This window comes from Aythya ferina (genome assembly GCF_964211825.1).
Source record: "Aythya ferina genome assembly, chromosome: 3".
NCBI classification, from domain to species: domain Eukaryota; kingdom Metazoa; phylum Chordata; class Aves; order Anseriformes; family Anatidae; genus Aythya; species Aythya ferina.
The window spans coordinates 18166879-18191460 of NC_140298.1; the positions used below are offsets into that span (position 1 = coordinate 18166879).

General features: G+C 43.8%; 2 protein-coding genes and 1 long non-coding RNA gene across 10 annotated transcripts in view; 2 read left to right on the forward strand and 1 right to left on the reverse strand.

The window, feature by feature from the left end:
- LIN9 (lin-9 DREAM MuvB core complex component) overlaps positions 1–6714 on the forward strand; it is a 39442-nt gene extending 32728 nt beyond the window's left edge. For all 3 annotated transcript variants that reach the window (XM_084515357.1, XM_084515358.1, XM_084515359.1), the window contains 5 exons: positions 32–112; positions 3395–3520; positions 3798–3980; positions 4079–4176; positions 5322–6714. In XM_084515357.1, the coding sequence (XP_084371483.1) occupies positions 32–112; positions 3395–3520; positions 3798–3980; positions 4079–4176; positions 5322–5427 (594 nt within the window). In that variant the 3' untranslated portion in view covers positions 5428–6714. The remainder of the gene's footprint in view (positions 1–31; positions 113–3394; positions 3521–3797; positions 3981–4078; positions 4177–5321) is intronic.
- On the reverse strand, positions 6557–8610 carry MIXL1 (Mix paired-like homeobox; the record flags this gene model as incomplete). Its single annotated transcript, XM_084515360.1, has 2 exons — positions 6557–8229; positions 8311–8610. The coding sequence occupies 2 exons, from the start codon at positions 8608–8610 to the stop codon at positions 7927–7929; spliced, it is 603 nt and encodes a 200-aa protein (XP_084371486.1). The 3' UTR covers positions 6557–7926.
- A 323-nt stretch (positions 8611–8933) lies between these two features.
- Positions 8934–19903, forward strand: LOC311434882. 6 transcript variants are annotated; one of them, XR_014691800.1, is made up of 10 exons: positions 8934–10272; positions 10702–10777; positions 11706–11754; positions 12222–12495; positions 13677–13954; positions 14939–15178; positions 15762–15913; positions 18716–18776; positions 18974–19049; positions 19313–19903. It is a non-coding gene; the product is annotated as an uncharacterized lncRNA (long non-coding RNA). The 6 variants fall into 6 exon arrangements; XR_014691798.1 differs by having other exon boundaries at positions 8934–10777; positions 11703–12495; positions 13677–13782; positions 13889–13954; XR_014691799.1 differs by having other exon boundaries at positions 11703–12495.
- Positions 19904–24582: the final 4679 nt, after the last annotated feature.

Here is a 24582-nt window from a genome sequence, read left to right on the forward strand (position 1 = left end):
ATTTGTTCTAAAAATAGCTCCTTTGTTTTAGACCAGGTTATCGAAAATCCTTATGATCAAGAAGGAACACATCAAACAATTAAGAGAGATGAATACGGAAGCAGAAAAGCTGGTGAGAATTTTCTCTTTTCAGTTCTTAAGTTAGGATATACTTTAACAGCTAATACAAATAGATAAGAATTAAAACAGAGTCTATATAAAATCCATATATTTTATTGCTTTCTATAATGTGGTGGGATTCTTATTTTTTAAGACAAGTCAGAGGTCAGTTGTTTCAAATAGGATTCCACTTTGAAAGCATTATGCTTTGGAAACAGATTAATGTGAACATCAGGATAGTGTTTGCTTCCTTTATGTGTCAATTGATGTATGTTATGTACTTTGAGGGTTTGGGGGGTCAGTTTATAGAGTAAGGCATTTATCTTAATTTTATTTTGTGGAGGTAGGTATTTGTTTAGCTTTCTGGACAATAACTCAGTTTAAAGGTTTTCTGTATACATCACTGAGTGCCCTTAACCTAGATTTCATATTCCAATACTAGACCAGCTACAGCGTAATTACCATCAGCAGAACAGTTTTTCTTGCTAGGTTTTATTTAATCATCAGTCAGTAAATCCAAAATGATAAGAACGTTTCTTCTACAACCCATGTCTATCCATCAACTTGAATGTGGAAAGGTGTCAGTCTCAACCGTCTGCCAGCGTCCATTCTGCCAGTATCTCTACAATGCACAAAAAGAATGCTAAAGCTTGTGGAGAGGAAAATGAATCCTTTTTATTTCTTTAAACCAAAAAATGCTGATTTTCTTAATTTAAAATATTTGAATGTTGAAGACTTCATCATAGTAAGATTTCCCTCTTTGTCCTTTCAGTGATCATTTGCACGTTCTGTTATTCTGTTTCCTACTGTCCCAAGGCTGATCTTCAAAACCTTGTTAGTATTTCAGTTATTACATTATCATTTTGTCTTTTAATTGTGTTTAATAATAATAATTTAATTTTAAATGCAAAAAGAAGCAAGATTAAAACATGCTATTGCAGCATGTAACTCTGATACTGAAAAATTACCACCCCTTTTTTAACCAGAAAGATTTCTGTTCCTACTGAGATATCAGTACTTTTGCAGAGGTAAAGAAATCCATAGAAAGGGCTGAACTTTCAAAGCCTTCCTCTGACAAGAACCCAGATATTAACATGCCACTCAGCTACTATGTTATAAATTTAACTTTATTGTGGAATAAGAATACCAAGGAAAATGGCAAAATGGAGAGAGCATTCTAAGAAGCAATAAGGAAGACGATGATTCAGGAATAAACATTAAATTTTAACTCAGTTATAGCCTAGATAAGGACTTTGAGATACCTTTCTTATGCTGTTTGCTTTGTAAATAAGCAATCATAACACTTTTTTTGTCACAATTTGAAGCTGTCCTGATAAAAATAGAGGACATGATACCTTTCTAATGGGTCATGTTCTTAGCCTGCCTGTCTATAATACTTTGTCCTCTTGGTAATCCCATCTACGTTTGTTCTGCTTACCATACTCTATCTCTCCCTTAAAAAGCATTTTCTTTGAATGTTCCTCTTTCCAGCACCAGTCCACTTGAACATCAGTATCATGTCTGAACGTGAATAAAATGGAATCCTTTGAGTTCATTCAGTTCAGTTGTCAGACTTTGCTAATCTTTCATAAAATTCATAAAATTGTTAGAATAACACTGTTGTTTGGAGACACTTTTTTTTTTAGTGATTGATCCAACATAGAAGTAAAGAGAACTGACCAAAATCAGAAGTGGTACTGAATGAAGTCCATTATTATCTGGCAATAACAATAAATTCAAATTTACATGAGGCAGGGAAAGGACAGCTTACTATCAGTTAATCATTTTGACATCACTATACTAACCTTGGTTGCAGGCTATAAACAAGTTACGTACACAAAACAGTAATTACTTTTCTGATAGCCACTTGGAGAAATGAATGCAAGTAAAAAGGATGGCTGGTTCATTTTTTCACTTGACCTGCAATGAAGATGAGGTAAAGGTGATGCTGGTTGACCAAGAGAAGTGTGTAGATGCTCCATGACAGAGATGTTATGTTTCCATCTACTGAAAGCCATTCATCTTTTATCTGTGAGGTCAGCTGTTTGTCAGTGTTTCCATATCTTAGATTGGTCTTGGATCGTAAATAATGCTGGTGCTGAGAAATATCTTTCGTCTTCACTAATACAGAATGCCCTCACCCGTTTCTTTCTGATATGGAGTTCACAATTTCCTGTGGCTTTCATGGCTAGCCTGTATTAGGCCAGTATGCTCTAGAGGGGGCTGGTCACTGAAGGTCTGGAAGTTACAATTATTTACTTATATTCCGGAGCCAGAGGAAGCATATCAAATTTATGCAGGTTTCCTGGTTGCTGAGTGAAACCTGAAGTCATGATGTGAGTTTAAAGCACTGTTACATTGGTATTCAGACTAGTCAATCCCTGGGCATCATTTCAGAGGCCAAGTTTAAAGGGGAACTTAATCTAGGACTGATAACTAAAAGCTTGATTTGGAGCTTCTGACCTGGAGCCTCCTGATGAAGGCTGTTGACATTGAAATTTACTTCATCTCTTGTAAAATCTATGCCTATAGGATTGTATGAGGTGTCTGTATCTCAGACTTGTGGCAGAGGAACAGTGAAAATGTATCAAATTTATCACCTAAGAGGCCATTTGTAGGGGAAACTTACAATATGTTGTATATTTTGTTTCAATTTCATAAATATTACCCAAACAACATCAAGATATGCTGTGAAAGCAATGTAAGAAAAATAGTACTGTATTCTGGTTTTGTTTGCTTGTTTTATGAAATTGATCTTATCCAAAATATTTGTTACCAAATGTAAGCTATAGTAACTTTTATTTCTTGGCAGAACTGTTAGTTGTAACAGAAGGTATGTAGCACTAGAATTATTCTCAGATGACCACTAACTTACTAGCCAAGCGTACCTCCCACCTGTAATAGAGGTGGCTGTGGCCATGTTGTCCTGTACTGTCCTCTTACTGACAGGATCATGCAGGTTCATGCAGTTCTTTCAGTAGGAAGAAGTCATTCCCAGCTACTGGTGAAATAACTAGGTCAGGTCACAGTTATCATCTGTAGAATTTAGCACCACAGATTATCACAGCACTTACTGCAGAGAATAAAAGCATGCTAGTTACTACACAGTTGTCACTTGGAGTTGCAAATCGCATTACTAGGTTTTAAGATTTTGCATGTTATCACCTTTCCGTTGGACACTAGGATTTCAAATATCTCAGTATTATTTTTAAATTGAAAATTTCTTTTGATGAGTTCAAAAGGTATGTATGTAAAGTATTGCATTAATTTTAATATGCTGTTGTCTTTTCCACAGAAATCCTATTCTATGCCAATAGGTATTGAGTTTCAGAGGAGATATGCAACTATTGTTCTAGATCTAGAACAACTAAACAAAGACTTAAATAAAGTGTTGCATAAAGTTCAACAGTATTGTTATGAGGTAAGATTTTGCTGAAATCTGTATGAATTTGTTATTTCTGCTTAAACGAAGTTTTAAAAATATCTATTTCCTGGGAATAGGGCATGGGTGGGGCTCACCTGGAAATGAAACTAGTAGCAGCTCTATCAGTTTCATTCTGTCTCTTTTGTCTGTTTCTCTTATCAGAATGCAGGGTATATACCTGTGGACTCTCTTTGAAATGACTTGTCACTTCACTCATGCACCAAATGCAAAAGGAGATCTTTAGTCTTCATTTCTCTTTATTTTATCTGTACAGCTTGCTCCAGACCAAGGCCTCCAACCTGCAGACCAACCAACAGATCTGAGGCGGAGATGTGAAGAGGAGGCTCAGGAGATTGTTAGGCAAGCAAATTCCTCAACAACAGGACAGCTTTGTGTTCAAAGCGAAAATTTAACTGATCTTATCTCTAGACTTACAGCAATATTGCTACAGATTAAGGTAAAATGTTTGTAAAAATAGTGTTTCCAATTAGTATTAAAGCTCTGTCGGTTTCTTTGTGCTGAACTGTTAGAACTTTTTTTTTTCTTCTCCTGCAGTGTCTAGCAGAAGGAGGTGACCTGAATTCCTTTGAATTTAAATCACTAACAGATTCATTAAATGACATTAAGAATTCAATAGATTCCTCAAATATCAGGTATTACTTTTTAAATACTTAATTCCTAATTACACATTTTGTACCAGCGAGCAATTGATGCTGTATTTTACAGGTGAATGTTCATTATGGATAAGAGTTTTAATCTGGTAACGTACTTATAGGAATGGTCTTCTTAAAGGGAGTGTGAAATTAGCAGTTTTCAGTAAAGTAAACTGATCTTTAAAAAGTGTTAAATGGATACAACAACAACCAAAATAAAGAGCAAGAAAGTCATGACAACTAACAAGTTATTTTAGATCACTTTCAGTACAATTTCAGTATTTGTTTTGCAGTGTTACTCAGTCTCTCATCTGTACATATCAAAAGCTGGTATATGAGACAATTATAGCTTACGACCAGCTTCCATTAGCAGTATTTTAAATGAAGAAACAGAAGAACAGCCGTGTTTTGCCAGATCAAAGGCCCATCTAATCTAGTATCCATTTTTCAACAGTTGTCAGAAGCAGGTGACAGAGGAAACATTATAAAAATAGCAAGAATGTGGCGATACTTTTCCTGAGTATTCTGCAGTCTCCAAGAATTTGTGGCCGTGACTTTTTTCAATTATATGGCTGCTGAGTTACATAATTATAAAAAAAAATTACCTAAATGCCAAGTGTTTCCTTATACTTTCCATATTCAGATTGCTGTGTAATAATGGGAGGCTACGTGTGCATGAATTTTTTTTTGCAGAGATAGTAAGACGGCCTTTTGATTTAAAATTTAAAATAAGTTTTATAGCACACTTTCATTTTGGTAAAAGCAAAAATAAAATCCAAATATTAGTGAAACGTCTCTGTAATCAACACTGCAAGTCAAAAGTTGGAACGGATCAACTGATAAACACTGCTAAGAAGGTGATGATCTTTTCAGTGTACTTAGCTTGGGTATTTTAGCATCTTCTCACCGTGTTTTTGTTTCATTAACTCCAACCATGTTACAGTCATTTCTAAAACACCCAAGTCAGTAAGTCTGACTTCCTACAGCTGTTTATGCAAGTGCTACTTTCATATGTCTCTATTAAGTTGCACGAGTATGTAGTACTCACTCATTCATCTGAATCTATGTTTGTAACTTGTAGAAATACTCAGATGTGACTTTTACTTCGAGGTTTAATCCTTTTTTTCTTCTTTTTTCCTCTGTAGTTGTTTTCAGAATAATGTGGAGATCCATGTTGCACATATTCAGAGTGGTCTGAGCCAGATGGGAAATTTACATGCCTTTGCAGCTAATAACACCAACAGAGACTGAAAATTTTCTAAGTGTACAGCAAGTAGTTCTGGAAAATCCTCTTCCTTTACATAGGCTTCACCAAATATCCTAACTGCCAGAAGATAAGGGAAAAGAAAACCTCTCAGAAAGGACCCTTTTAAATATAATATATCTGCTTCTTAAGAAAACCAGCATTACTGGCCAACGTTATGTTAGATTTTTCCATTTGTTATCCACATACAATAGTTTTGCTAACTGGTAATCTCTTAGTAATTGCATTTATTATAATAAACCTGAAAATGTATTTTCATATAATTTGAACTTAGTTTTAAAAGTTCAGATTAATTCTGCCCACCTCTTCTCGTTGGCTCTCCTGGTATGTTCGAAATGATGAAGAGGAAATGGCTTACATGGGTTAGGCAGATGGCAGGTCTTTGTTCCTTAAAGCTACACTCCTGTAGGTGTCCGAGAGTTGCCATTTCACCCTTCAGTTAGCACGGTGACAGCACAAGCTGAGTGTTCCTGATCTAAAGAAGCAGCAGTGGGATATGGACAGTGAACGGAAGTTGCAAACTAGGGGATGTTGGGCAGATCTGTAGATCAGTCAGCGTCTTATTGGAACTTTTAATTTATCATAACTTATATAAGGAGTCTAATGAAGGAATATAAAAATGTAACTTTTCAGAAACAGTTGTTATGTTTTTTCCCTTTACATGGGGCAAAGAAAGTGTTTTAGTTGGTATTTTATATACACGACTGGTTAAACATACAGTTTTTCCAACTTTTTTGTTTGTTTTGCACAACTTTTGAATTAGATTACTGGTTATCCAACAATATCCAACATATATAAATATGAAGATTTTTATAGTGAAATATAACCAGTGAGGTAAACTGCAAAAATAAAAAGTGACAACCTGCCTATGAGTAAATTTTGGAATGTTAATCTTGTAAAAAGTATGTATTGGTTTGTTTAAATAGTCTTGTAAAGCTTCTGTGTAATGAATCGTTTCCAGATATGAATTTTCAAAGATAGGTGTAGAGATGTTTTTCATTCTTTTAGATGCCTCATTAAATGAGGTCTTTTATATGTTAATGTATAAAGAATATGTAAACAGGATTATTTTCAATTTTAAAATTTTGTATAGTTTAAAGATGCTTCTGTATTCTGTGTTGGTATTGTGCCACTGCAAAACTTTAGTGCAGAGTTTATATTTAGCTAAACTTGTTCTGTTAATTAAGAGAAATGCATAAATCTTTTATTCTCAGTGAAATTTGTAACTGAATAAATTGACCTATGAGAGTTGATATATTTCACAAAAATGCAAACGTTTGGCAGATGGTGTCAGGTCATTTTTCAACGGAAGTTAATTTCTGAAAATGAAATGTTATGGGCTGGAGAACAAGGTGGGTAGCTATTTTAAAAGATACACGCAAAACTTATGAGGGGTATTCCCAAATACTAAGCAGTAATTTTGCTTGAGTTAGCTGTTTACCTCTTGTAATGTAACAGACCATTGTAGTAGTGCCCCCAATTCCTGTGTTTTGGGGTGTTACCATCTGTTTGGTAAAGACACACAGGCCCCCAGCCACCACACTTTTCATTTAAACAGAGAAAAAGTGTCAAGGCCTAATGCAAGGCACAAAGGCTTAGTCTGACAGTAACTAACACGATCTACAGCTAACTCAGGGAAAAAGAACCATCCTCTTGCTGTTGACTCCCACCCCCAGCCTTCTCATGTGGTGCTCATAAAACCTGCTGGGTGTGCTGGGTCAGTTGTTAAACTAGAAAAAAACTATGATAGTATTTTGTGAACCCTGTAAAAGCACTTTAGCTTTGACTGTGAATAATGTGCTTTTACAGGGTACACAAAATACAATTGCAGTTTTTTTCTAGTTTCATGTTATCTTGGCTAAAGTGGCAGAGTTGAGGCTGACTGAGCCAGCAGACAGTTTGAGGTGTATTTTTTCATTAATTAGGTCATAAATTTATGCTTCCCCCTCAATGAAAATGTAATTGTAAAGTAAAGTGAATACTGACCACAGCGATGAGACATTTTTCATAAATTGCCCTTCAGTCCCATTAGGTCTCTTGTTCTGAGCTGCAGCCCTGGCGCTCCAGGACCTTGCCTGGGACGGGGATTTCCAGCACTGCTGAGGTAAGAAACCCCATTCCTGCCAGAGGCATGAACACACTTCCCAGCTCACAAGCAGCACAGAGCAAAAATACAAACTTTTATTTTTTTTTTTTCCTCTCAAAAAGTAACGCCAGGCCAGCACCCACCCCCCACCCCAGCGGGCTGGGTTAGCTTTTTGGCTGAGGAAGGTGAAGGAGAAATAGGAAAGGCGCTACCAGAAACTGTTCCATCCGCAGAAAGCTGCCGTCGGCGGGTGGAGCGGACCCCTCTCTCCCTTAAATAAATAGCCGAAGTCTGTCACTCCGGCATAAAGTGCAACAGTGGCGGGGCAGGGCACCTCTTCCATCAACACAACGGCGGCGTCTAAGTCCCAGCAAGCCGGGGGGGAGACCCGGGGAGGCGCTCAGACGGCTCGGAAGGCACCGAGGGCGTTTTCCTCCCACTCCGAGCCGGGCTCCGCGAAGCCTCCGCTGTCGGCCGCCTCCGTCAGGGGCGAGAAGCGCCCGCAGGGGCCGCGCGGGGCCGGGTAGGGGCCGGCGGGCGGCGGCGGCGGCCCCGGGAAGGCGGCGGGGGGCCAGCGGCAGCCGGGCGGCGGGGGCCGGGCAGCGCAGGGCCCCTGCGGGCAGCCCGGGGGCTGGGGGCTGCAGCCCGAGCGGGGCGGCCCCCGCTGGCGGCGGGACTTGGCCCGGCGGTTCTGGAACCAAACCTGCGGGGAGAGAGGGCGGCGGTGAGGGCTGGGGGTGCGGGGGGCGGCGTGGTGGTGCTGAGCGGCAGGGCGGCCCCTCACCTGGATGCGGGACTCGGGGATGTGCGTGGCGTCGGCCAGCTTCTCCCGCAGGTGGATGTCGGGGTACATGGTGTCCTGGAACACCGACTCCAGCGTCTCCAGCTGTGCCGCCGTGAAGCTCGTCCGCTTCCGACGCTGCGCCGCCGGCTCCGCCGCCCCCCGGGGCAGCGCCGCCACGGGGGTGGGGGTGGGGGTGGGGGCAGAGCCCGGCCCGGGGACCCCCGGCCCCCCGCCGCCCGCCGCCGCCTCACGGGGCCACCTCCCCGCCGGGAAGGGCTCCCCGAAGCGCAGCGTGGCCATGGCGCTGAGCCGGGCCGGGCACCGAGCCCCCGGGGCTTTATAGCCGGGCAGAGGGGCGGAGGGGCAGGGGGAGGCGGCCCCGGCCCCGCGGGAGGCAGGTGAGGGGAGCGGGCACCACGCTGCGCTGGGGTGAGGGCAATGGGGTGGTGGTGCTGTAGGGTTTGCGCCTGCAGACACGAGGGTGTGCTTGCCAGCTTGCCAGGAGCTGCCCGTGCTGGTTTCAGATGTGGATTCCCCCTCACATTTTGCCCAAAATGGCTGGGAGGGGGAGAAGGAGCGTGGGGTGGGAATGGGGTGATTGGGGTGGCTCTGGGGCTGCCAGCACCTGGGGTGGTGTTTGGCTGTATGGGGGCACAGCCGGGACAGGCTGCCCCAGAGCGGGGCGTTGTCGGTGTCAGACTGCCCGTTAAGGCTGCGGCTTTATCGATGTATATTGAGTATGTGCTCAGGAAAGAGCGGGTACCGGGAGCTGATGGAGCTATCCCCAACCCATATTGCTGGAAATGGGCTCGCTCTTTCATCTCTGACTGCTGGGGTACGCTGCAGGCCAGAAGCGGTCCCCTTGCACTTCGTGTACCAGAGGTGATCCAATAACTGTCCTGTAACATCAGCCACCACGCTTCCCATGATGGGAAAAGACCGGGGACATTTCCCAGGCCTGAAAGCTTTCATGGATGCAGCATCTAGAGACCATCAAAAGGCAAAAAGCAAGCTTTGTCATAGTAGAGGAGAGACAACTTGTAGGTACTGTTTTATTTTTTCCGTAGATCCCGTACAATTAACCGTGGTTGCCTGCAGTACCCGGTCAGGAGGTCTGTGTTTTGTAGCTCTGTAAAATAGGATGGGTACACCGGGGTCACTGTGACTGAATCAACGGGCAAAATGGGTTGGGGTCCTCAGCACAGGGTTACAAACATACAGACTCCAGGGTTTGTAGCTGATGCTCAGTCACTGAATTATCCACGTGCAGATTGTGTTTTTACTGCACATTCACAGGCCTTAATGGCGAGGCGCTGACACAGCCGTGTGAAGGTGCTGTCTGCGTGGACTGCTTGCACACCTGCGGTGCTGATCACGGCCGTGCTCCCCACCTGAATTTCCCTTCCTGTTTTGGCTGGCGCTTTGATGCATCTTGTTGATGAGTCGGTGCTGAACACAGGTGTGTGCTGGACAGGGGAGCAGAGTGGTTCGGAGGCAAGACCAAAGCAATTGCTCTGAGCTTTGCACGCAAATTTCCTCTGTAGGGCTCTGGTAGCTGCCCTTCTGCATTGCCCTGGTTTGCAAGGTTTGTAAGCCTGAGGAGAAGCAAGGAAGGGCTCGGTGCTCTAATTCTAAAGGAGCGTGCTGCTGGATGGAGAATAAAGTACAAGTCGGCTGCCTCACAGGAAAGCAGGATGGCACAGAAGACGCCTCTTTTGTTTTCTCTTGCCGGCTTTCTCCCCTCCTAGTGCTCACCACAGCTCCCACAGAGTTTCATTCCTCCGATGTGTGAGAAGTGATGCCTGCCAGGTATCGTGGTGTGCCTCCTGCTGTGTGGAAAAGCACTCTGTCTAGATTCGGCAGAGTTTCCTTTCCCCAACAGGTTTTACATCCAGATGTGTCCCTTTAGTCTGACATTTCCAGTGTCTCATAAGCGCCATTATCTGCCTGGAGTTGTGCTAGGTAAGGCTTGGAAGTATTTAGGAAGGCATTCAGATGTTTTTCCCCTTCCATTTCTGCACTCTGACTTTATTTTTGTCCTGGCTAGGCACAAAGAAGAATCTTGCATCTCTCCTTGAGATGCGGAGCTATGGCACAAGCCCAGAAGTGTCTCACTTTTTTTTTAAATTAACATGTCTAAAAGTGAGATAGCTAAGGGGAACATTGACATGGTTTCACTACCTTGTGTAGATAACAGATTACTGCCCACTTTGAAGGCTGATCACCACTGTGGATGACACAAGACAAATGTGCTCACGTCTGTGCTGGGAGTACCTTGCACTGAGGTAGCCGTGCCGAGGGGACTCCCACAGCACAAAACGCGCCTCTGCCTCAATGGAAGCAGGGCTTCGTGCTGCGGGTGAAGGACACACCGTCACCTCACTATTTCAGGTTACTCTACACAACTTCAGGCGTTCAGCAAGGATGAGGCAGGCTCTGAAACACGGGCATTTGGGAGAGGAAGGAGGTGAGTCCTGCGTTTGTTGGCCCAATGGCTTTGCAGCCTTTTCCATATCAATCTGCTGATATTCCCTCAGATTGCTGAGGGTAACAAAGTCGTCATCTGAACATGCAAGTTGAGATTCTGCCGTACTGATTCGAGGAACTGTAGCTCAGGAAGCATCCCTGATATTGATATGATGTTTGCTGCGTGTGTGTGTGTGTGTGTATGTCTGTCTTCAGTATGAATTCTCGTGTCTAAAAACAACGTTGAACCTTTTAGCAGTGCAAATTTAGGGGTCTCTCATCGCCTTGAGTGTTCTCACTACACTCGCAGAGACTTGGTGTCTTGGAGATCCTAATGTATATCTCATTTTTAATTGAAAATGGACAGTAATTGCAAAAGCTCATGTCATGGAGCCTGACAGTAAAAGTAGCAGTGGTCGCACAAACCTAATTTACTTTCCTTAAAGGAAAAAACAAATTGCATTTTTGCTGTAAAAGCTTGAGTTTAAGCTATATTGAAGAAGCAATGGCTGCTTAACTAATATGTGTTCTTACAAAAAAAAAAATATATATATATATATATATGAGGCCATAGATATTTTAATGGTTGCCTTATAATTTCTATCTTCTCTATCAGAGCTCTGATAGCAAAAGTCATTAATGCATGCCAGGCTTGGCTTTTCAAGTGTTTGTTTTTTTTTTTTCTGCCTAAAAGGAAACCTTTAGAATTAACACTTCATTCCCCACCCCCAGCCCCCGATTGCCTCTAGTTACTGTATAACTCCTCTGACAGAGCTCTTTACAATCTCTGAAAGTTTTTAGAGGTTTTTCAGTCCTTCCCAGTGTAGGTACAGTGGGATTCATGTTTTTAGACACATCCACACTTCTACGTAGTATTCTAAGATCTCACTGTGATTGCATGTTTATAATTTAAAGTTGTTATTTAGCAGGGTTTGTGCTTCTGGTCCTCACAGCTGCAAAAATGAAGAGTTTGAGGACGTGAGCTGCATATTGTCCTCGCTTTGGGACTGCTTGCAGATGTGTTGAAGCTTATTCTTGAGAAATCTCAGCTGCCTGCCCACCGTGGCTGTTCAGCACCTCGCCAGGGCCCCGGTGGGGTGCTGAGGAGGTCCTCGCTGTGGCCCCTTTGCTCCTCGCAGGACCCTGCACATCATCCTCTGCTCATAGGGGTGTCCCAGGGTGGTGTCAGATCCCGGTGACACCAGACCCCTGTACAGGATGCTGTTCGTGCAGGCCAGTAGTTATCCCTGGTTATTTCAGTTCACAAATAAAGGTCCAGTCTTGCATGCACAGATCTGCCGGGGTGTTAAAATAAATGTGATCTGATGAGCATTTGGGTCCTTTCTGAAAGGTGACTGGCTTGTTTGGCTAGGATTTGGTAACATCTCTATGTACATGATACGTTAGTCATTGAAAATTAAACTGCTGCCTTTCTTTGTTTTTAGCAGCAAGGAACTCCTCGGTGTCTCCTGGCTCAAGCCTTGCGTTTAGGAGGGGGATGTGAGCTGATAAAGGAAGCCATTTCCTGGGAGGTGTGAGACAGGGCTTCAAGACCTCGCGGTGCCAGTCGTGTATTCCGTCCTGAAGAGTCGATAAGAGCTTCAGACACAGAGAAAAACACGAAGAAAGCAGCAGTGGGGGAGGCGCAAGAGCATCGCAGATGCATATGAAAAGATCAAGGGGCTGCATTTGCGAAGTCCCAACAGGAACAGATTTGGGGTGAGATGTCCAAGTTCAGAGGGGATCCAGACACAGCAAAGGGGCCAAAGTAGAGTACGTCTGATGGCTGGCAGCTGGCTCCCTACCTTCAGAGGGGGGAAGATCAAGTATTGGGGAGGGGGAAGGAGATAAGAGCAAATGGCAGGGGTGGTGTCAGGAAGAGGGGAAGGAAAAGGTAATAATAGGGGGGATGCTACCCAGAGACAGGTAAGGCTGTTTGGAAGGAGCCCGGATGTTTAGGGCTGAATTAAGACACTGTGAAACCTGAGCTTGCCTTTGAGCTTGGAGAGACCCTGAGAATGGCAGGTTGCGTGTATCTGGCAGTCACTTTGCTTCTGAAGTGAGCGGGCAGTCTCAAAAACTTCTGTGGCAGCAAACCTTAGGCTTAAGCAAATCTTTGTTGCCTTATTTTCTCTGCGCCCTCTCTGGTTTTGTAGTGTGATGTTGTGGAAGAGCTTAAAGCATTTATTTAACTGAGTTCATCCTGTTGCTTTGCTTATTTGCATGCTCTGAATGAGGTCTCTAGAAGAGTCATATCCTATCCTTGCAGATATTTTTCTTTAAAGAAGGATTTTACAATGCTTGTTGATGCAGGTGCTTGTATATATACAATTATTGGGTTACCTGAATTCCCAGTAATGTGCAATTAATTCACAGCATGGGCAAGGGAAGAAACTTTTACCTCTGCAGATAGATAAAAAGAAGAAAGGGAGGTGAGAAGGGAAGAGCTAAGGAAAAAGATAGAGCCCTATTTACTTCAGTTGTGTACAGTACCCATTTACCTATAGCCAGCCCGCTCTGGTGCAGCCAGAATATGTACACACAGCAGTGCTGGCAAGGGAAGGCAGGTGATAGTGTAGCCGAGGGGCCACAGCTTCTTTAATATCATTGAATATTAAACAGAAAAGTTCCAGTAGTCCCATGCCTACCGTTTTTAGACTGCTTGGTCTTAGCAAGCAGTGTTAAGCCTTTGTTTTCTGCCATTGCTTGGCTGACTCCTAAGCTCTCGTCACCCCCTGCGTGTGACACAGTCTTCCTCCTACCCCAGCTTAAATAAATGACAACCAGAATATTTCTGTTTCTGTATCGCAATATTTGGTGTCTGAGTGCCTGAACTGCTGAAATTAGTAGATTTTATAAGAATATCAATTTATCGTCCTTTTTTTTTTTTTTTTTCAAAGCTAATGTCTTACGGTTATTGAGAAAAGAATCCAAATGTGAAGCAAATTGTGCTTGGATGCCTCAAAGCCAGAAGGCAACGGAAAGAGACAGAACTTCTCTGCTAAGGTCAGATGCCTGCAAGCAATGTGAACACAGAGCCGCTTTCTTCCTCTGCCCTGGCTGCCCTGGTGCTGTTAAACCCCACAAGTGTTCGTCTCTGGGTGCACTGCAGGTTTCTTCAGCTGGCTGCCCTGCACATCCCTTCTGTGGCTCAGGCGTGTGCTTGGTACATGCCGAGGTTGGTGCTCAGGCTTCGATCTTATCTTTCATTCTAAATGTTTCCCGTCTTCTTTTCTGGTTAGTTTTAGAGACAAGGGGCTATTGGTCTCGAGTATTTGGGCATTTGCAGCAAAGTCATTTCATTTTGCAGTGTTTTTTTTTTTTTTTTTTTCTGGGGTGTTGTATTTCAGATACTCAGCCCCCTGTACAGTCTGGAAGATTTTCAGCTTTAACGTTTAGGTGGAAGGGGGAAGTTCCACCTGAGCTGAGGATTTGCAGTTGATCATTAAGTCAGCAGTTCCTGGTGATCGGAGCTGGGGAGTACCGTGATTACTATGCCATTTAATGAAGTGATTCTCTTCCATGCATGAGTTGACTCATATTCCTTTGCTATTTAAAATTGCACTGAAGAAGAGACAGAGAGAGAAAATGCCACGTTGCAAACTCAGTTGGCATTATTTCTGTGGGTTATCCTGATTTTTGTAAGCCCGTGGCATGATTTTCTCCCTGCCTGTCCTCTCTCCCTGCCCCAGCAACCCTGGATAAGCAGACTGACACCATCCTGCTCCTCTCTGCAAACACGGGCACGTCCCAGCTGCCTCCTCCCAGGCACTATCCCTGCCCTCCACCATGGCCGGTGCCCCCAGCTGCCTGCAGCTGCTCCCCCAGACCTTCCCAATGCTTCATATTCCCTCTCACCCATTTTACACCGCAGCTCTTTTTCTTCCCCATTATTCAGACTCAGCTCCTTTGCTTTGCTTTCTGGCAGGGTTATTTTTCTATCTGACTTGGGCCCCATTTATCAAGTGCACACCCTTGTCACCTCTTTAGTCTAATCCTCTCCTTTGTTGTCAGAAGGTCTTCCTCTTTCCTTTTCATTGCTAGTTTTATCTCTTTCTCCATTGTCTTTTAGCCCTGTAGATTCCTTCCCCTCTCTTTTGCATTTGACCAAACTTGTCTTATCGGTATTACTTGGGAGATTTAAGACTTTTTTCCTTGACAGGTTTTCTTCCCCATCCCCTGGAAGTTTCTCCATGCCACGGGACACAGGCCAAAGAGCAAACGTGTGTGTTGTTATTCCAAGAGACAACTGCAGTCCCAGACGGAGGGTGACTCCAGGCAGTGGTGATCACAGCAGCTCCCTGCTGCCATCTTAGCAGGCCGTGTACCCTTAGGAAACCACATTTTCCCTCTTCTACAATAATATCTTCATTATCTAGCGGGCTGTCCTAAGGTCTTAGAGGTAAGAGAGGGTACAGGGGAGTGGTGAGTTCGCTGCAAGACTGTTCAAAAGAAGGGTTGTGGTGGTTTCACTCATGTGGGCAGCCGAGGTCCACCACAACTGCTCTCTCACTCCTCTTCCTCAAAGGGAAAAGGGAAGAAAATAAAATGAAAAAGGCTCAAGGGTTGAGATAAGGGCAGGGAGATCTCTCAGCAATTACTGTCATGGGCAAAACAGACTCAGCGTGGGGCAGCAGCAGGTCCCTTTGGAGCCAGCTGAAACTGGCCCTTATCTACCATGGGGCAGCTTCTGGATTCTTCTCACAGAAGCCACCCCTGCAGCCCCCTGTTACCACAGCCTAGCCACGTAAACCCACTAGAAGAAGGGTGCAGCAGCACCATGCGGAAAAGCTGTTTTCAGGCATGAATTTTACTTAGGACCACGTATGCACAAATCGCTGTAGGAGATGGGGTCACTGCAGCTCTGCCTGACTTCTTTTCTCTGCCTGTGTTTCCCACAATCAGTTTTCAAACTCTTGCCAGCACCTTCAGCAGGTGCAGAAACCATGGACCAGCTCACATGCCTCTTCACTTTTTCTTCACAGCAAAAGGAGAGTGCCTCCTGCAAAGCATGGTGGAGGAATGTGTGGAGGCAGCACTGGTGGCATCGCGGGGGGTGTTGCAGAGCACCGGTCTCAGTTGCCTGTGCAAAGTACACCCAGGCAACACCAGCTGGGCAACAATTCGCATACTTCAGGTAAAATTACTTAGTATGCGTGACTTCAGCTCCACAGGCTGGCAGGATCTGTAGCTGACAGAAATGTTAGGCATATGGAAGAAACAAATCCTGTATCTCATTGCTTGTCTCCAGCAGGTGGAGGAGGGAAGTGGCTTGTCATGCACTGGAGTATCCCAAGTGCAGAGGTTTTGCCTGGGAGGTCTGTGCTGCTACAAATTCACATCCAGCTGTTATCATCCCCAACACCCCTGCGTCCTGAATGAGATTCCCCCAAACCCAGCTTCGTTATTTTCTTAGTAGCAAGCATCCTGCTGGTGGCAAGCACTCTCCTGAAAGCTCTGGAAACTGCTGATCAGGCCCCTGAAGCAGCTTTGGTGCATGACGCTCCTCAGCAGTGTTTTTATTGCACAGCTGCTGTTACCCAGCTTCTAGCAGCACCACAGTGGCACCAAGCGTAAAGGCAGCAACGGTGATTTTAGAGGTTTCACGGTCACTGTTCTCCAGAGGCGTTTGGTCTTTTTAGAGCTCTTCTCATAATGGGTGCAGGGAAAAGGAAGAAAACATACCCAATCCTTTTCCACCTTTCTGGCATTTCATCACTTCCTATGGCCAGAGCAGTGCTCTCAGCATTGCTCCCAGCAATGCATGGCTTTAAGGCTGCATAGGCAGGGTGGAATATATTTTAGAGACTCTATTTAGCCATGATGTCAACTGCAGCCAACTATAAAAAGATCAGTAATGCTCTTTGGAAGTGTAACAGCTGCTGCTCTACACCCTCTCTTCTGTATTAACACTGCCCTATTTCATGTGCACACAACCAAAATAAAATATTACAGCAATCATCTTGTTATATAGATCAAGGAATGTGGGACGTGAACTCCCCAGAAACTAGGAGGGATTCAAGGTTAGCTGAACTGGGTAATTTCACACAGTTTGTTAGCAAAAAGGTAATTTTATCCTGATTTGCAACATAGCCTGACTTTAACTTAGCACTTGGCTGCGTGCCATTAGCAGTTCCTACACAGTGGCAGTACACCAGCAGAGCTTTCCTTCGGGCAGTTTTGCTGGATGATACTCAGATACAGTTAGGTATAAAGGCATAGAGGTATGCTCTAGCAGTACTAGAAGCAGAGCACTGCCCCCGTGGTTTGGCCAGCCACACCGCTCAGGCAGAGAGCCCCAGGCTGCCTCACAGTGCAGAGCAGCTCACGGGTCCCTTCTGCATCCTCAGCGAGACAAAGCAGTGCGGAGGAGCCACGCTGCTGTACCTGGGTTGATTTTTGTTTGTTTTGTAGTGCAGATAGGGTCTTTGTAGTGGGGGTGAGGAACTGCCCGTTTGTAAGTGAGATGTAAAGTCCTTTGACTCGGGGCTCACCAGTCTGGGAGGAAATGGTCAGCCCCAAACACGGCTGTTACCGAAGGTGACAGGGCACTTAGGCGATGTGAGGAGAGATTTTGCATCAGACAGAGCCACCGGGCTGGAAACACGCATAGCATACTGTAGGACAGGCCCTTCTGTGTCTCTGAGCTCCGACTGAGCTCACTGGGCCGTCTTAGCACTTGGTTCCCATGCAGGAATATTTCAGAGGCACCCAGAAATGAAGGCAAGCAGCCTGCAATCACGGGAAGTTTGGGACAGGGCCGAGGAGCAGCCTCAGTGCCAACGCTCCTTGCTGGCTCTGCTGTAAAACCCTGGGCTTTCTAGTAAACCCCCCCAACTTTCACTCGGCTTTTCTCTGTTCCACAGGTGTGAGCAGCGTCTGCTAGCTCAAGTCCCACTTGTGTGCTGGCTAGAGAAAAACAGGCCCTCCCCAGCTGTTGTCCAGCAGTTGTGCCACATGATGGCCCTGTGGGTTACTGGGGGCCAGCAGAGGCTGCTCGAAGCAGCACTCCCGTGGTTTGGGATTTGCCTCTACTTCATCGCTGCACCAGTGCAAGGGACAGGTAGCACAACGGGGCACCACCAGCCCTGGATTGCTCTTCTCTGGAAACTGCTCACTAAAAAGGATCGCTGGGGCTCTGCTTCTTTTTCGTGTGAGCCTCATAGGGCTCAACATGTGGTATACGAATTCTTTTAAGGAACAGCTGCCAAGTGCAACATCAGCAGAGTAAAGAGCTGGGGGAACTAGTTTCTCATACGTACAAATACGCATGCAAGCACACACCGTATGGTTGTTTGAATAAAATCATGCTGAAGAAGGGTGACTTAGGTCAACAGAGAGGAATTTACATGCTGCAGCATGTAGCAATATGCTGTCAGGTAAGAACTGGCACATTTTTGTGTCAAGTCGTGTATACATGATGATATTTGGGGCAGGGGGGCAAGCTGAGTTGCTGAGGAATTTGAGGTTGCATTTTTTGAGTGGCACTTAGAAAACAGGATACTGGAAATTCCTGAACACTCAGTAACTCCCCAGCCAGAGCTTTTATTTGTCCTCTAATACTCCACAGATTAAGACTTTATTATATCCCACGATAACTAAGAATGTTCATTTCATTAGAAAATGAAGCATGAGCAATCTCCATTCTAAATAGGGATGCCCGAGCCTGTTTGCAAAGCTTTTGCCTACCTTTGTCAGAGTCTTTGTGACAACTAAGTGGCTTCCACACTTCTGGAATTGAGACTGGTAAATCATTGGCCATGCGCCCATTTGTTCAAAGAAGAAAAGAAAATAGTATGCAATCCTACAGTGGTGACAGGACGAATCTGTCGTTCTCATACAATAGCCATGGAAACCTTAGGTGCCTGCTACTCTGATTCCATGGCTATGTTTTTCCACAGTTAGTAGTTTATTTAATCTTTTCACTACTGCTTTGTAGGGTCTTGGAGCTTCCGGTGTCAGAAGGAATCATCTGACTAACTCCTGCAAGGCATTAAAAGGTAAGATCTTGCAGTGTGCTACTGGAGGTGAGTGGGGGGGGGGGGAAGGCATTTTCTCTAAAAGCAGACATATTCCTTCTAATGTACTTTACAAATTTAGGAAAAGAGGATATTAAAAACAAACAAACAGTATTTGAATACTTGTGCGGTTAGTGTGTTGCTGAAGCTTACATCTTGTTTCTTTTACTTCTGGTTAGAGAAATTTTCTTCTCTAGGCCTTCAGGACCTACGTTTCGGATTGCTGTAGCCCAGATGCTGAATAAAACACTTCAGGTACTTCTCTCCTGGCAATACAGTTCAGAAATCTGGCCAGTGAGATATAATCACTTTGAATAAGCTTTTTATTTGTAAACTTGTTTAAGCTTTTCCTTTGTAAACTTCTTTTCTACTTCTTGCCATGTTTTCCCTCATAAAACTCCCTCATGTGACAGCCATCCCAGACCCTGTTACATGAGAGGTCTCCAGTCCAGGACTACATTGAATTATTTGTTACTATGTCCTTCCCCTCTACATACAAAGAGTCCATTATCTTGCAGAAAAGCATACAAAAGGAGGAGAAATCAACATATCTATATTTAAGAGGAAAAATGTATGACCTGTTCAGTAGTGATTCCTCTCAAGCATCAGCAAGATACGGGCCAGAAGGTACGTAAATAAATATTTTAAGCCAAAAGTGCTGTTTCAGGTGACAGATGTACTCGATGTGCCAGTCTTGACTTTAGGCTTGATGAAGAATGAGGGTTTGGCAGTTTAAGAAATTCCTGCCTACCGTTTAACTCATTCACGCTCCTGTCTTTGCAACCCTGACAATTGTATTGACTCAGATTTTTATGGGACCGGGCTGTGAACCAGATTTTGGTAATAAAGCTGTTTAAAAACAAAACAATTACAATAAGAAAATGGGGGTGAGGAAGGAAGAAAGAAGGATCCTACATTACTCTTCTAAGAAATTATGCTATCGCTTATCTCCTTTGAGGATATCCTATTCACACATAAAGCAAATGGGAAGCCCTGTCTCAGTAATCTGTCCAGTGCTGTCAGTTAAGAAACTGGAGTGAGGAGGTTTTAGCTCAAGTTTCCATCTTTGTTCAGTAACTTTGCTCTCTGTAATCTACTCTGATTTTATTATCCTGGGTGAGAAATAAATGTAAAAAAATAGGAGGAGGAAATTATGCCAAACACTCGCCAGTCTGACGGGATTTGGGTGATCCTCAGCAGTTCTGCTGTGCAGTAGATTTCAATCTATGGTTGTTGCCTCTGTGAACAACTTCCCAGGTCCATAAAAGCCATAAAGGGGTGGAAGTTGATAGATTCTGATCTGCGTCTCCACGAGCAGTCCACAAATCAGAAGAGGCTGAAATTGCCTGCTGTAGTGCAGCTCTACTAGCACAGAATAAAGGAGATAAAAATACACTTCCTGCACTGCAAATACATTTGTTAGAGCAGAAGAGCACAGGTAGGAAAGCAAACTATCTAGTGTAAGAGCAGGACAGCTGACTTGGTACAGCTACTTGTTAAGGTGCAGTCCAGTGTAACAGCTGAGCTCATCTCTGCGCTATTTGCTGTCCTTGTTTCCCATTTACATTACTTTCCTTATGCTGCATCTTGTGGCTGTGTGGCCACAGGGCAGTTCTGTTCATCTGACTGCTAACAGCAGAAAACCAACTGAGCCATAAAAATGAATAGTTGTTGTCTAGGCCAGCCAGCTGAGTCAACTCACACAGGAGTTGCTCCATTCAGCACAAGAAAGAGAGATGGAGGACGCAGGTAGGAGCAGTAGTGAAACCACCACTATTTAGCATTGGCACACAGCTCTAACTGCAGGCTGTCCATGAAAGGGCACCCTGCTCCCATCTTCATTTCCCTGCTCCCAGTAGCGTGTTCCTGCCACCTCCAGTGCTTGTTTGACCCCTCAGTGAACTAGACCTGCTCTCTAAGCCAGCAAAAAACTAACCCCACACCTAGAAAGCAAATAGTTTTCTGCCTGTGTGAAGAAGAGAGGTGGGATGAGCATAAAAGCTGGTGCAAGGATGCTGATGGGACTGTGTGGCTTGGAGGAGTCCAGGGTGGCTCTGTAGGAATGCAGCCATTTCATGAAAACTCATTCTCAATTTAACCCAAAGCAGGAAAAAATAAATAAATGAAATAAAAAAGAGAGCCACAGCTGAGCAGATTCTTCATTGAAAAGTGTGCACCTGACCATTAGAAGAAAAAGGACAGGTTTAATGCCCGCTTTTGAAAGATATGTTATCCTCCTGACTGCTGAATGGAAAGAGTGACATGAATGGCACTGCATGTTGCACACACAGCCCCACTGTTCCCCAGGCAGGGGCAGGAGGGTCAGCACACAGTTTTGCAACAAAGGCACTTTGCTGCCTATTATTTCCTGTGCCATTGGGTGGGTTGGAGGCCCAAAGGCAGATACAGTTCATTTTAAAATGAATCCAAAGGGAAAGGACACAGGAGAGAAGAAGCTGGTAGAAGAGCAAAGCGCAGAGGAGGATATACCCGGAACATCAGGAGAACTCAGGGCAGGGTTTTACTGGCTCTGCAGGGGTCCCCTACTGGGTTTAGATGCTGACTCAGAGGTCAGTACCCTCCTGGAGGTGTTTTGGAAGAGCACCGAGAGGTGCTCGGAACTTCCATGGGTGGAAATCATTGTTCTGGCTGTTGATTCACAGTTTTTTCCGGGCAGGCAGCCAAAAATGCAATTGCTAATTGCACCAATTTCCATGTCCTCTCTACTGTAAAATGAGTTTATTAGAGGAGTTGGTTAAATTCAGGAAGTGCTCAAATTCCTGGCCATATCTCATTTAGCAAAGACTTCTTGATAACAGCGCTGTACTTCTCTCAGCAAGTGCCTGTGAAAGGCGTGATTGGTTACTCTACTGCTGCAGATAGAATTGTATCAGCATAAGATATATTAAACTGCTATACTTTATTTTATCAGACTGAACTGTCCTTTTATGATCGCCAATATCTGTTATAACTGCATCCCCCTGAAGGATGTTTGCTTGCTGTCAAAATGGCAATATTACACGAAGACGGACTTTGGCACGTGCATTTTTCCTCATGAGTCTCTCTAGCACTCTGTCAATAAAACTGTTTTCAGCAGTTTGCTGACACTGCTATAAAGGTATTGCCAGACCTTACATCTGATTAACTGTTATTCTGCAGCTCATGTAATAATTTAAAGAAGTCAGTGCGCATGTCACCGTAAATTACTACGTAAATGCAAGGCAGCAGCACAGTGAACTGTTACCTTCAAAGCTGAGACAAGTATTATCCACCCTGCTGTAAAGCAGTCCCAGAACATGTTTTCAGGACTGCAACTGTACTGCAGACTTTCAGAGTTGTCTAACAGGATGTGAAACACACAGCACTGTTTGTTCTTGTGTGCAAGGCAAGATTAGACCGTGCTTTAGAGGAGACCTCAAAGAAAAAATAAGAGTATTGTGGCTATTTTCAGGCATCAACCCAAATTACATATGGGTTTCTACTCAAAAAATGGCCTTTTTTTTTTTTTTTTTTCTCTGTTTCTGGAGATTTCATTATTAAAACTGAAATAGTAAAACTGAAACTATTAGTTCTGGAGGTGACAGTGGTGGAGGTCTTGCAGAAACGGATTCATGGTTCTCTTGCTTAACTTAAAAATAGAAGCATAGGTTAGTTAGATGCACATGCAGTAGGATCACGCTGGGCTCCTTTACTTCAGGAAAACCAATAAGCCACTATGAAAAACAGCTCGGTGGTGGATGAGGTTGAGTGGTCACCAAAATGGGGAGTACCAGCAGATACGCTGTAGGTCCTCTGATAAAGATGTTTTCAAACAGGCTTCCAAAAATAAAATAAAATAAAAATTAATTTATATGAAAAGACTGGGATCAACAGAACTGTAAGGAGAAAAATATATATATATTTACATCCACTCTTTAGTCTAGATTTTATCAGCCAGAGCAAATTAGAGACATAGGCACAAATCATTTTTGTTTCCTTCCATGTTACTACAGTGCTGGGAGAGCTTTATACTGCAGCAGTGCCTCCACAGGTGTTTTTACAGTGTAAGGTCAGCTACTAATCACACCGCTGATTTCTTCAAGGAAAGGCAGACAAAGAGAAGGCCTGTTATTTACAGTAAAAGAACTTGAATGTTTTCTTCCTTCTGGTCCTAGTCTGTTGCATCCAGCAAAACTCTCATGAATGCAAAATGAAGACAGTAGAAAAAGGAACAGAACTGTCATTTTCTGGGAAAAAAAATGTAAATCCCGTTGCTACTCACAAATACAGTTCAATTCATGATATCATAGAATCATGCAATGGTTTGGGTTGGAAAGGCCCTCTAAAGATCATCTAGTTCCAATCCCCAACTGCCAAACCTTGGGGAATTTAACCCTATTGATCTGATCATCTTCCCACAGATACACATAACCCTCCCTCCCAGGCAGCCCACTTTCCTGTCTCCCAGTGAAAAGACTGGGAGCATATGCCTGAACTACTGAGCTCTGGGCTAGTATGACAACAGTAGGGCTGGGAATGATGTTAATACCCGTTCTATTTAATTTAGCCATTCCTGCAAAGCTGATAAGAGTATTTTCATAGTGAATGATTTACATTTCTGAGCCTCTAACGCAGTGCCAGATCTAACCGCTCAGAGATGTTCATTTAAGATAATCAAATATTTAGCAGCCCTTGCTCTAGCAAACAACACAGCAGGCAACATTTTACAAATCAAGGCTCCTTCCCCAGCTGGAAGCCGCTGTGCCAGTGGGACTCCTTTGAACCACAGCCCCAGTGGCCAGGAACACGCCTGTTTCACCTACGGGCACCTTGGCAAGAAGCACTGATGATGGTCTTGGTGCTTGTGAGTACCAGGAAGAGTTAGTTTAAGTCAGACTTGTGCCCTATGAATATTTTAACGTTTTACTGTACAGTTGCAAATGCTGATATTTTTCACTGTTAAACATTTACCAGCTTCAATTAAATAATTGGTTTATTCTACAAAAAGTTGCTAGGACTACGTTTCCTAGCAGAGGCTGCTATTGCTGGACTAGACTACCTCTCTAGGACTCAAATTTCTTCTGTATTTCATTTGCCATGCATAACCAGCTTTTACAAGAAATAAATTATTTACTGACCGTAAATAACATCTTCATCTTAACCGTGAATTAAGCTAATGGTTTTCTCAAATATATAAAAATTATTGGGAACTCTGGGAAAATATTTCTTCATTACTGCATTATTCCAGACAGGATTTCCTGATGGAAAATCTCGACCTGTATTTTTTTTTCTAGTATTTTGTATTACAGCTCTTCCCCTTCCTATACCTGATCAGGCACTCAGCCTGTCTGCTAGCTGCACATCACGGCATTTATACCAACACTGCACATCTGTCTTTGTAAATAGGACTCGGAAACAGTGTGAAACAGAGGAGAGTGATGTAGTGGGTCTACTCCATGCTCACCAGGTACCTGTGCTAGGGGTAGGGCAGGCAGGGAGCCACTGAGGGCAAATCTGCTGCTGGCAGGAGAAGAGAGGAATAGTCACACGTTTGCTAAATGTACCAAGCATTTCCTACAGGAGACATCCTGTTAGGAGACAAATCAGTTTTCTGTGATTATTCTCCAAATCAGCTTGTCAAGCAAGATGCTTGTGGATTTAGCTTGGCCTCCAAACATGAAGGCAAGCTAAGGGCTGTCCAGTTTCAAGCAGCTCCTACCATGAAGCAGAAACACCTCTGGTTTTGCTAGTATATAAAATGAAATAAATATTTCCTTCCATTTGGGTTAAACGTAGCAAACCCCTATAG